The 13,477-nt window shown below is 33.6% G+C and overlaps 1 protein-coding gene across 3 annotated transcripts in view; it reads left to right on the top strand.

Moving 5' to 3' along the window:
- The window catches only part of LOC107451545 (dual specificity calcium/calmodulin-dependent 3',5'-cyclic nucleotide phosphodiesterase 1), a 600,146-nt gene that overhangs the window by 538,914 nt on the left and 47,755 nt on the right, over positions 1–13,477 (top strand). For all 3 annotated transcript variants that reach the window (XM_043042289.3, XM_043042288.3, XM_043042290.3), the window contains 2 exons: positions 4,841–4,954; positions 6,134–6,316. In XM_043042289.3, the coding sequence (XP_042898223.1) occupies positions 4,841–4,954; positions 6,134–6,316 (297 nt within the window). The remainder of the gene's footprint in view (positions 1–4,840; positions 4,955–6,133; positions 6,317–13,477) is intronic.

The following is a 13,477-nucleotide window of genomic DNA, read 5'->3' as shown; positions in this document are numbered from 1 at the left end:
TGAATAAATTTGCTTAAAATTAATTTTTAAAATTTTTTATATTATTTACAGTTATGTAACAAGTTATTAGTAAATATTAAAAATAAAAAAAAGTATATGTTGTTCAAAGAATTCTAAGAAATTGTGTCATTATATATGAATTATTGTTTTTCTAATAGAAATTGAAAGCAGTCAAAATGACTTCCTTAGGCATGCTAGTGTTAATGATGTTTAAAAAAAACTTATCCAGCATTACTCCTTGTAGGCATTGGAAAATTCTTAAAAACTCTCTTAAAACTAAAAAAGTCTCATTGTTAATTTATTATGATTGACAAAGATGCCAACCTGTTTCGTTTGTGGGCCAATTTTTACGAGTGGTAGCGATAGTTTTGACTAAATGTATAATTCCGAGTTTAGAAAATTCGACTTAAAGTGATTTAGCCCCACTACTTCAACTATTCATAAGCACAACTGCATTCCAGTTATTTCGAAAAGAGCAAATTAACACGTTAACGCCGGGAAAAGTGAAAATACTGGTACGGAAAAAGAGAAAATGCTGGTAGAAGAACTATTTCATTATTAGATAATATTCGGAAGGAGTTAATCTATTCTTATCAATAACAATTCACTGTAAGGAAATTTATCACAGCGAAGAAGCAATTCAATATAAAAATTGCATCCGTTAAAAACAATTGGTAGTTATGGATTTTTATTATTCCCGGAAAAAAAGCTAAAAAATGAAATTTATTGTTACCAGTTTTTACTCCGGTGGGCTGCCAACATGAGACCATCTAGCGTGACCCACCGGTGGGTCACCCCGGCGTGAATGTGTTAAAGAGAAAGCGATATTAATCAAATTTTTTGCAAGCATTAGTTATTAATTCGCAACCATTTTTAAACATTTCTTGCAGGAAGTGGATTGATTGATTTTAAAATATATGTGTAACAAATATTAGGCTTTAACTTTACGCAAATTTATCAAAAATAAATAATATAACAAATTCCGGGAACTTGTGCGGCGATTTTATGAAAATTGCATATAACTTGTTAAATCAAGATTTCGTGTTATTATTTATCAGAAATAATAATTTTTTACCGACTTCTGCCTCGGAAGATGTCTGAAGTGATGCCTCCTGTGAATCTTTGTCACGGGGGCGAGCACGCCACGCTGCCACAGATACCCGTTCATCAGGTGGGCCACATTCACACAACAGGGGACAACACACAGAAAGAAACATCCACAATGCCCTGAGTGGGATTCGAACCCTCAACCATTGACTTTGCAGTCAGGCACGCTAACCGCTTAGGCACTTAGCCGTCATCAGAGATAATGGAAAAGACAATATTAAGGATCTGAACTATTTTATATAATTTTATAACCTTCGTTGAACAATCGACCCAATTTTGGATTTACTACTATCAATGTTCAGCTCCCTAACCTTATAATTTTGACCCAATACAGAAGACATGGGAACTCCTGGATCAAGAATTGGAAGAAATTTGTCTTCATTGAGAACTGTTTGGTAGAACTTACCCGCATTTGCGTTACATGGAGAGAAAAACAAAGAAAGCCCCCCTCGGTTAGCCTGACGACAAGGGCACTCTAACCCATGATCCGTCAACCACTGAGGATATTTTACTTCATCATTGTAATCAGTGCAAGTCAGGTGCGGAATTCGAATTGACAAGTCATCGTTGGGATTCGAACCTGGTTCACCTCATTGGAAGGCGACAAAGATGCCAACTTGCTCCGAACAGCAAATATATGTTTTAAAGTGGAAGTTTATCAATTGTAATTCTTGGTTTAATAAATTCAATTTGGTAGATTTTTATCTACCACAACTTTTAAATAATTCGTAGGCTTATATAATTTACCACTTAATAATAATTATGTCTTGCTAAAGCTTTTAAAAAGCGAGCAAACATTTGCAAAACTTACTTTGAAGTTATTTACCGTTTTTTTTTATACATTTTGGCGTGTCCGGAGCCACCACGGCTTCTCAGAGGTATGATTTGTTATGATAGCGAGGACTTTGAGACCCCGACAGATTTAACGTGCACCAGTAATACACGGGGATTCTTCAGGAGACTGTTTTCGAACTCTCTCGAAACACGAGTCCAACGCTCTACCAACAAGGTCATCCCGGCCCGATCTAGACTATAGAAAAAAAAATTATTCAAATGATAATTATTTTTTATTGGCAAAGAATGATGACCGGAATACTGAACGCCCTATTTGAATTGATATATGCTTTTATTCTGCACGATTTGAACTTTTTGAATGAATTTTATTCCTGAAACTTAAATGGCGACAAATGCAATTTATTCGAGGAAATTTTGATGTATTCCAAAAGATAAATAAAATAACTTTATATATATGTATATAAGCTCATTGCTTGAGAATACATGGAAAATTCTCATTCCCGTCATATGACAGAAAATGTTTCATAAATATTAATGAACCCATTCTTATCCAATTCCCACTGAACAGAAATAAGAATTAAACTTGTTTAGCTAACAAAACGGTAGCAAAAGTCCTCTGAAAAATATATTTTTCTTTTGTCCATGCTTTTTGATGGAATATCTTTAGAAGAGATATATATATAAATCATAGTCAACAGCGAACAATGAAAGCGACAATTTTGAAATCCAGCTTCCATAAAAAGGATCCGAAAACTGCAATTCAATGGGAAAACAAATTGTATAAAGAGATATTTTTATGGTTCTTGCTTTAATAAAAAACAATTCTGAGAAGTGGTTTATTTAAATGAATTATAAAAATCTATGAGCTCCCAAGTATAAAATCGAAATTACTTTAAATTGGCTTCCCACGCGTTTAGAAATTTTAAATTATGGTGCGAAAAAAATAAAATAAATGTAAAAATTTTAATTGATTAGTGACTACCATTACATGTTATTATTTAATAAATTATGCATATAACAGACTTTTGTACTATTGTCTGAACCTCTCTTACCAAGCTATCTCGCTGTATGCCATACCCTCTGTAATATTTGAGGTAGCGAGTTCGAATCTTGTCATAACGTAGTATACATCATTGTAATGTCTTTCTTAAACTTGTACGGTTTTTCAACTGTACATGGGTTATAAATATGCTGCACATAGGGTACGTATCATAAATATGCTGCATTTACAATACGCAAGTTTGCATGGGTATTAGTAAAATAAATAAGTACTACCAAATACCTAAACGTTAAACCTTTTTATTAAGAAAGAAAAATCTTCTATAATTAATTAATATTTCTACGTGTATTTTAATTTTTTTTAAATCCGTGGGAAGATAATAGGAAGTTTTAAGCCAACCTCCCTAATAATTACCTTCCCTGTAGTTGAACTCAGTGGCGCTGCAGTCGCAGCACAATAACTATTCATTAACAACCATTTTTCTTGCATCCATTTTATTATTTTATAAGCCTATCTTTTCTCTTAATTTCTTCTTTCAATTCAGGATTTAAGCTACTGCAAGACTAAGTATCACACCGCTCATGGGCTGCAATAGCGGCACAACTAAAAAATTATGCTTTGAGATAAGTGGGTTTAAAGTTTTCATTGGTAAGGAAAATGCATAAGAAATGCTTTAGTTTGCTTAAACGAAGATTACCTTCAAGTTGAATTATGAGTTGTGCTAGTATTGCTGCTGAAAAAGAATGTGTATTTTCATATTTACAGCTGTTCTTTGTCCAAACCGTGTGTTTTTTTAGTTGTGCCACTATTGCAGCCCACAAGCGACATGATGGAGAGCTAAAAGGTCCCGATATCAAACTTACCAACTCTTCCGGATTTTCCCAAAGATTTTATTTTCATATTTAAAGTGGTAGTAAATATATACTATTTTTTCTTTTATAAACTTAATTTTTAAATTATTTTGATCACCACTATTCTTACAAAAATTAATCACATATATTAATATGCGTTACTATCATGGAGTTTAACTTAAGTTTTCTCAAATACAATGTAATTGTATGCTTAAAATTGAAGTTTTAATTCCATTTTACTACCACTGGAAAAAATAATAATGGAAGGGATTAAATGTTGGCAGGTATGCGATATGATGGAAAGGTTCAAATTCCATGATTTTAATTTTTATTAGTACTCCTGGCTGTGCCACTGCCTATTACAACAGGGAAACCCTCCACACGGTTTCTTAAATGTCATCTGCTCAGAATTTGCATAAAAAATTGTTGCAAAAATAGGTTTATTATTTCATAAACAAACTTATATTATGAACACACGCGAATTTTTTTAAATTGCTTATTTATTTATTATTACACATACAAATACAGGCTTGTGTGCAAAGTACGCACACGACTAAAAACCTTTAGTTAAGTTGAAGAGCACATGGCACAAGTTGGAGCCGCGCATTACAAAGATACATTCAAGGTTACGATGGGCCTCGAACCTACTACCTCCACGCAAAAAAAAAATTCTTCTTCTTTCAATATTTATATAGTTACGTATTAATATGTGGGGCCGTGATAGCCCAGTGGTTAGGGAATCGAACTGAGCAGGGGTTCAAACCTCAACTCCGCTATGACTCAACCGAGTACCGCTGAGTAGTATTACGAGTTCAGAGATCTGGAGAAAATTCCTTCCCCTTCAGATCTACGTCTAAATTGAGGAAGTGGCCTCACACATTGTGATGTCATGTCTTCGGATCATCCTCAGGGATGTTTCCCTGACCGCCGCTTTAGTGTGAAATAAATTAAGTACCTACCTTCCTAATAATGCGTGGATTTGAAGGAAGTAAAAAGAAATCATTTTCTGTCTCCATTTCAGTAGATGTTTATATAGTTATGTATTAATGTATGGGTAATTAATATAAATGTTGTCCTTTTCTTTCAGATTGCGAGAATTATCGAATCACTTGAACCATGGAGAAGTACCAATGGACGTTCTTCAGCGCACAGTTGGTTACGCAGTATCTGTACTTGAGACAATATATATGGATGAGACCAAGTAAGAATTTAACAAAATCAATCATTTTAGGAATTTTTAATATAAAATACAAAAAAAATGAATATTGTACAGGGTGGTATAAATTAAACTGCTGATACTCAGTAGTTCATAACTCCGGGTCTACTGAGCGGATCCGAGCAATACTACAAAAATATGCTGTTTTGATCATGGGACCAAACATTCAATAAAAAAATAAATAAATAAAACAGCTTACAATATTGCTAATAGATGGCGCTGTACTTCTAAAGCCAAAGAGTATACCTACTATGCCTCATGACCTACTAAGTATGCACACAGAGCTAACAGGTTGTAACTAAATAAAATATTCTGTTATTCTTTGAGTTTTTTAGTTCTACTTTTTTTTTACTGTTTTATAGCGCAGTCTGATTGCAAACTTTTGTAAACCTCAGCCTCTCAATCTAAAATATTTGAAGTTTTACTCGGATCGGTTTAGAGAACCGGAGCTATGAACCTCTGACAACCGTCAGTTTAGTTTTAGCCATCCTGCATGATAATAGTTTCCTTTTGTTGTCAGAAAATTTCAAGGTGTACGGTATTTGTTTAAAAAATTCCTTCAAAATAAATTGCTTTAATTTCGGGTGTAAATTTAATTTAAGTTAGTTGAACCGAAAAGTTTTAATCTAATTTCCGATTACTTTCCTTTACTATTTTCAAATATGCATTCTTCGGATCATGCTCAGAGATGTTTTCCAGACCGTCGCCAATAGCCCATTGTCCAGGTCCAGTGCGACGTAAATAAAGTACCTACCTTCAAGTAAGCAAGGTCTGCAAAAAGGATACGATATGCGTATAAAATAAGTTATTTGTTAATGTTATTTGTCAATTTAGGTTAAAGAATACAGAAGTCACGTCATTTCAAATCGAAATAAATAATTGCATATTGTCAATGTTTTTTTTTTTTTTTTTTTTTTTTTTGTAAAATAAAATATCTTGCTTTCGCAATAAAAGCTCTGAAAATGAAAATATTCATTTCCAAGTCTTAATTTTCTATATTATTTTGTGATTTAATGCATCTCGCGAATCATTTTTTTTTCTATCTTTGTTCTGATGCGTTCTTCTTCAGATTTTCACCCATATCCACTTTTTAGATATTCTTCATGTAATCTATAAATTAACACTTTGTATGCAATTTTAAATCAAATTTTTAAAACATTTCAGGCGTCTCTTAGATGAAGACGATGAGCTGTCAGAGGTACAACCGGATGCCGTCCCTCCCGAAGTCCGGGAGTGGTTGGCCGCCACCTTTACCCGCCAGATGTCGACGACGAGGAGAAAGTCTGAAGACAAACTTCGTTTCAAGTCCGTCGCCCACGCCATCCGTGCAGGCATTATGGTGGATAGGTGAGTCTGCATTACTTAATGCTTCATATAATTCCTATAGGCAAAAAGAAAAACACCAACTAAACAGTTCTGTATTACGGTTCATACGTAAGAGAGCATTACTTATGACTTATGGTTGAAGCAATTACAATGGAAGGATGAAAAACAATGACTTAATTCCATCCACTGCAGTATGAAAAATAGAAAATTTGTGGTTTCCTATACTTGACATAAATACAATAGGTGGACGAGGAACACTGACATAATTCTAACCCTTGCATTATAGAGGATAGGTGAATACAAATTACTTATTCCTGACACAAATACAATAGGTGGAAAGGAGCGCTGACATAAATTTAAGCGCTGCATTATGGAGAATAGGTGAATGCGAATTACTTATATTTGACATGAATACGATAGTTAGAAGGAGAGCTCCAATAAAATTCTATCCCCTGCATTATAGAGGATAGGGTAACGTGAATTACTTATTCCTGACACAAATACAATAGGTGGAAAAGGAACACTGACATAAATTTAACCGCTGTATTATGGAGGATGGGTGAATGTTAATTACTTATATTTGACACAAATACGATAGCTGGAAGGAGAACAACGATTAAATTCTATCCCCTGCATAACAGAGGATAGGGTAACGTGAATTACTTATTCCTGACACAAATACAATAGGTGCGAAAGGAACCCTGACATAAATTTAAGAGCTGCATTATGGAGGATAGGTGAATGCGAATTACTTACATTTGACACTAATACGATAGATGGAAGGAGAACAACGATTAAATTCTATCCCCTGCATTATAGAGGATAGGGTAACGTGAATTACTTATTCCTGACACAAATACAATAGGTGGGAAAGGAACTCTGGCATAAATTTAAGAGCTGCATTATGGAGGATAGGTGAATGCGAATTACCTACATTTGACACTAATACGATAGATGGAAGGAGAACACCGATTAAATTCTATCCCCTGCATTATAAAGGATAGGGTAACGTGAATTTCTTATTCCTGACACAAATACAATAGGTGGGAAAGGAACGCTGACATAAATTTAAGAGCTGCATTATGGAGGATGGGTGAATGTGAATTACTTATATTTGACACAAATACGATAGCTGGAGGGAGAACAACGATTAAATTCTAACCGCTGCATTATGGAGGATATGTGAATGTGAATTACTTATATTTTACACAATTTGATACAAATACGATAGTTAGAAGGAGTGTACCGATTAAATTCTATCCCCTGCATTGTAGAGGATAGGTAAATGTGAATTACTTATTCCTAACCGAAATACAATAGACAGAAAAGGAATACTGACTTAATTCTATTCAATGCATTATGGAGGATAGGTAAATGTGAATTACCTATTCCTGTCGCAAATACAATAGAAGGAAAAGGAACGCTGACATAAATTTTACCGCTGTATTATAGATGCCCTGTTACGGTTGGGTATAGACTAAAAATGAAAAAGTAGCATATAAAAAAACAACTGAATTTAGAAGAAATATGGCCGATACATAAAAAGACAATTAATACAATTACGCATAGTGTCCGAATAACCCAAAAAGGGAAAAAAACAGGAAAACAAACAAAGTATTTACCTGGCGTTATCTTCCAGAAAATCTATAGGAATAAAATCACTCAAAAAAATAGTCACTTGTAAAAAAACCAATAGTTCTTTTATTTAGGTGAATCCATGTTGAGAGACAGGAAAATAGTGGGGTGGAGTAGTGGGTGAAGAGTAGTAAATTCAGGAACACGGAACATTGGATGAAAACTGGCTTAGACGAGATCAACTTCAGGAACATGGGAATTTGGAATGAAACTGGCTTAGACTAGATCAAATTCGGGAACATGGGAATTTTTGATGAATAACTGGCTTAGACGAGATCAACTTCAGGAACATGGGAATTTGGAATGAAACTGGCTTAGACGAGATCAAATCGGAATTGCATGTTGACGATCACTCTCCTCCATCTTAGAGATCAATTTTATCCATTAATCAATTAGTGATGATCGGTAGCCAAGGTGTTAGCAGCAATAAAACTCGGAAATTTTGATTTGAAGGCATATTGAGGCCAATATATTAGCAAAAACAGGCAGTCAGTGGAATTTTTCAATGGCTAAGAAAATGTTCATCTCATAAAAAGAAACTACACAAGAAAAATGGCGAAGGAGACGCCATCCTCACCTCCTAACGAGGACAGGATAAAAAGTAAAATCACGCAACAGCGCGACGTGGAGTATGATACTCTCGAATTTCGAATGCAATCGTCATCTTTCCGCGCGCTCCCTTTATAAGATACAAAAACTTAAAGTTGAAGTTGTAGTGCATGTTGTGCAAGTTAAAGTTAAATTACCTAAAAATCACGAGTTGAGACGAAAAATTGATTATGCGTTAAAAGTTACGGTTGAGAAACACAACATACACGCGGAGATGAAAGAAGCCGACAACCCCTGCGAATTCTCAGAAAAAAAAGGGTGGAAACTTCTCGAAATAAAGGGGCTCTTTAAGGAGCTGGTAAGGAATTTTAGGGGGAGAATGTCCAAATTGCGCTACCGCTTAAGGGGCTAAAGAAAGATGAAAATAAAAGAATGTATTACAAAATTAAAAGAATTAGTATTATTGATTAAAAAAAAGAATATTTATAAATTAGGCTGTGACCTAATGTCACATTATACCCCCCACTGCAGAAAAAAATTTTTGAAGAAAAAAAATTTTTTTTTTTTTGTTTTTGCCAAAAAATATTAAATCCAAAAAAATTTATAAATGAAATTAAGTTCTAACAGCCTGCAACTCCAGTTCACCACTACTCCACTTACAAATAGTCAGATGTTTACATAACAATCTATATCAAAACTTTTGATAGTAAGAGTCTGAAATGAGAAAAGCTGCGCCTCAAACATAAGACATACAAAGAATTAGTAACACATAACAACACATACATATAAGCAGCTTTACATGGCTGCATCTTGATTAGTGAAAAGGCAAAACAGACATTTGATAAATTTGATGAATTGTTTGATAAATGGACGAAAAACACAAAACAATCTCAATTGTTTGCTAAATGAAAACAAACATTTTGACAATGAATCGTCAACACATGTACTATAAATTAAACTTAAACAACATATGCCTTGATGCATGTGAATGCCTATAAGTGCAATAACACCCGTATAAAAAAATTCAGGCTACATGAAGTAGACTGAGAAAATCTTCTCCAAAGAAAATAACATTAAGGAGGTAAAATGGATAATTGATTATTCAAAAAGAAAATCTCACTTATTAATAGTGGAAAAGCAATTTTTGAGGTAAAGGACATTAACTCAAATTATTCCTTGTAAGAAGGAATTGAAAAAAAATTGATTTGTTTGCTGGAAATTATTATAAAAAAATTGAAAAATTGCAAACAAACGAAAAAAAAAATCAGGCTACCATTGTAGACTGACAATACTCCGAGCTTAAACGAAAAAAAAAAAAAAACTTTGTACAACATTTTGTACATCAATCCATTAAGTGAATTTTGAGAAAAAATTGAAACCAATCAAACAAGATTGATAAGTAGTAATCCGAGTTAAAACGACAAAAAATTAGTACACATCAAACTGTATACCTGAAACAAATCAAAGTCATTAGTGAGAGCAATAAGTGCATTAAAATTATTAATTTTTAGACATGAAAAAAAATTTAAAAAAATTGCAATTAAAATTACTAGTTGTAACAGGAAAAGCCTAGGCAAAACATTAAACTTAACAAAAACTGCAAGGAATTTTAACACTTAAAAAACAACAAATTGACTCACAGAACTTTGACCAAAAAAAAAAACTGCTCAAACAAAACAACAAAAAAACAAGGCCTTGACACATTGCTTACAAAAAGCATTACCTAACAAAAATTGCTGAACAATATACAATTAACAAACTCAGCATCAACAATTTGTATAAAACAACATAACACAAAACAATAAAAAAATCATAACAACCGTTGTGACACCTTGAGATGTACAATGAGGTGTACTTGTATACATTACTAATGCAAAGAGAATTCACACTCTGCAAAAATCCAAAAAAATTTTGTATGTAATAATAGTGACTTATGACATACTAGAAAAGGAAAAAAAATACTGTACAGAACTACAGGGTCGAAAAAAAATTGGCATTCGATAATCAGACGTCATTAATTAATTACAATTATGTGTTTACGTAATTTAAAAAAAATACAAATATTAACATGAAATATTTGTTAAAAAAAACTTGCAATCAGTTAGACATGAACAACCACAAACACGAACCCATACTTAAAAGTTTGTAGAGTCGCAACAAGGAGGACACTGCCCATCATCCACCATAAGAAACCATATCACAATTTGAATACCTCATTCAATTAAAAAATGTTAGAACTATTGACAAAATTAGTTACAAGAACTGTATATCAACAAAATTTAACCAAAAAAATCACTGGTATTGCCTGACAAGTACTACAGGATCCCGATGTTCCGCGGATATGACGGCCAGCATCATATACACCGATACCCAAATAACACCCATCACACATATCAATGTTACATTCAAACAAATTTATTTAGAAAAAAATTCTTTACTTCTTAAATTGTAAGGACAAGCCTTAGGGAGAGTCATATCACTATCAATTACACTAGGGGAGGTATCCAAAGAGGGATGAAAAAGCAAATTCTGCCTCCTATGAGGACATAGACGTAAACGGTCTATATGAACAGTTAGTTTAGGTGCCTTCGTATTGTCCAAAAGTTGGATTACATAATCCACATCATTAAATTTTGACAAAATAGTAAACGGACCATCAAATTTAGGTTTAAACACATTAGTATGTTTTAAATAGACAATATCACCAATATTTAGTGATCTTAATTTTGCTTTCGCACCTTGTCTCGAATTTTGTTTGACTTGTGCTCGTTCAGAATTATGGTAAGCATTTTCATATGCAATATTGAGCTCATTTAAGGTCTCCAATAAATAGTGAGATTTATCCAAATGTATTGGTTCGACACTAGTTTCAAAACAATCAAAAATTAAGGCCAAATTACGACCAAAATGAAGTAAGTTAGGGGTGAATTTAGTTGAAGAGTGAATTGAACCATTGTATATATTTTGGTGAATTAATAAGCTGGTTGCAAATGACACACCTTTCTCATGTAAAGTTAAAACAGAAGACTTAATAGCTTGATTAATGCGTTCACTCATTCCATTACTTTGAGGATGAGCAGCACTGCTATGGGCTAGTTTTATGCCTAACTTTTTATTGATTAATTCAAAAACCTCAGCTTTAAACTGAGTGCCTAGATCTGTTAATAGGTATAACATTCTACCATACTGAGTAATATAATTCATTAAATGTTTAGAAACAGTCTCAGTGGTTAAATTGACTAGTTGGTTTAAAATTAAATGTCTAGAGAAATGATCTATGAAAGTTAAAATATATCCACAATTCTTAATGGGTCCTACAATGTCCATTGAGACAAATTGTCCAGGCCTCTGAGGTAGCCACATTGATTTTAAAGGAGCAGGCTTGCTCGCAGACTGTTTATGTTTAATACATAATTCACAAGACTTAACATAATTACAGGTATCACTGTAACAACTTTTCCAAAAATATCTTTTAGACACAAGCTCATACGTCTTTTGAATACCAGAATGGGAAACATGACAAATATTTAACACCTTAGATTTTAATGAATTTGGAACTACAATTCTGTGTTTATGAGGAAAAACCTCAGTGGCATACATTAATATACCATCATTTAAAAAGAAATGTTCAGTCTTAGATTGATTAATTAACGTGGGATTGTTTAAAAGAGAAATAATTTCCTGAATATTTTGATCTTTACATTGTTCAGATTTAAATGTGTCTAAAGAAATTTCAAGAGGGGAGTCATTATTAGTTAAAGCATGAATTACATGGTCTTCATTTATATCAGTGAAAGGTAAAATTAGTTCAGAATCATTACTATTTAAAGCAGGTTGACAAAAATTTGGATCAGGAGAACGACTAAACCAGTCGGCTAACACATTCTCATGACCAGGTATATGTATAAACTCAAAGGTATATTCACTCAAAGCAAGCAACCAACGTGTGATAATATCAGCAGGTGATGTAACCTTGCGATAATGTTTTAGGGGTTTACTATCACTCAGAATTGTAAAATTTCTATTATAGAGGTAAGATTTAAATGCTGTAACACCCTTAAAGATTGCATAAAGCTCCAATTTGATGGCGGGATAGTTTTTCTCAGACTTGGACAAAGCCTTACTAAAAAAAGAGACAGGGCGAAGAGATCCTTCATGCTCCTGCATCAAAACTGCTGAAATGCCTAATTTGCTCGCATCAGTATTTAGGAAAAACGGTTTACTGAAATCGGGTAACTGAACAAAAGGTTTCGAAAAAAATGCATTCTGTAATGCATCAAATGCCCGCTGTTGTTCGTCACTCCATTTAAATTTAGATTGCTTTGTAGCAACTTTAGTCAACACAGCAATTAATTGGGCGAAATTTGGAATTAAATGGCGATAAAAGCCACACACACCTATAAACTTCTTAACCTGTTTGGCATTACGAGGGGTAGCAAATGAAGTAATTTTGGCTACATTGGATGAAGTAGGGGTTATACACTTATGGGAACATGGGAATTTGGAATGAAACTGGCTTAGACTAGATCAAATTCGGGAACATGGGAATTTTTGATGAATAACTGGCTTAGACGAGATCAACTTCAGGAACATGGGAATTTGGAATGAAACTGGCTTAGACGAGATCAAATCGGAATTGCATGTTGACGATCACTCTCCTCCATCTTAGAGATCAATTTTATCCATTAATCAATTAGTGATGATCGGTAGCCAAGGTGTTAGCAGCAATAAAACTCGGAAATTTTGATTTGAAGGCATATTGAGGCCAATATATTAGCAAAAACAGGCAGTCAGTGGAATTTTTCAATGGCTAAGAAAATGTTCATCTCATAAAAAGAAACTACACAAGAAAAATGGCGAAGGAGACGCCATCCTCACCTCCTAACGAGGACAGGATAAAAAGTAAAATCACGCAACAGCGCGACGTGGAGTATGATACTCTCGAATTTCGAATGCAATCGTCATCTTTCCGCGCGCTCCCTTTATAAGATACAAAAA

Source organism: Parasteatoda tepidariorum, chromosome 9 (genome assembly GCF_982258835.1).
Source record: "Parasteatoda tepidariorum strain Cologne lab strain chromosome 9, Ptep-v5.0, whole genome shotgun sequence".
In the NCBI taxonomy this organism is placed as follows: domain Eukaryota; kingdom Metazoa; phylum Arthropoda; class Arachnida; order Araneae; family Theridiidae; genus Parasteatoda; species Parasteatoda tepidariorum.
Note: the sequence above shows the minus strand (reverse complement) of the source record. Positions and strands in the feature narration are given on the sequence as shown.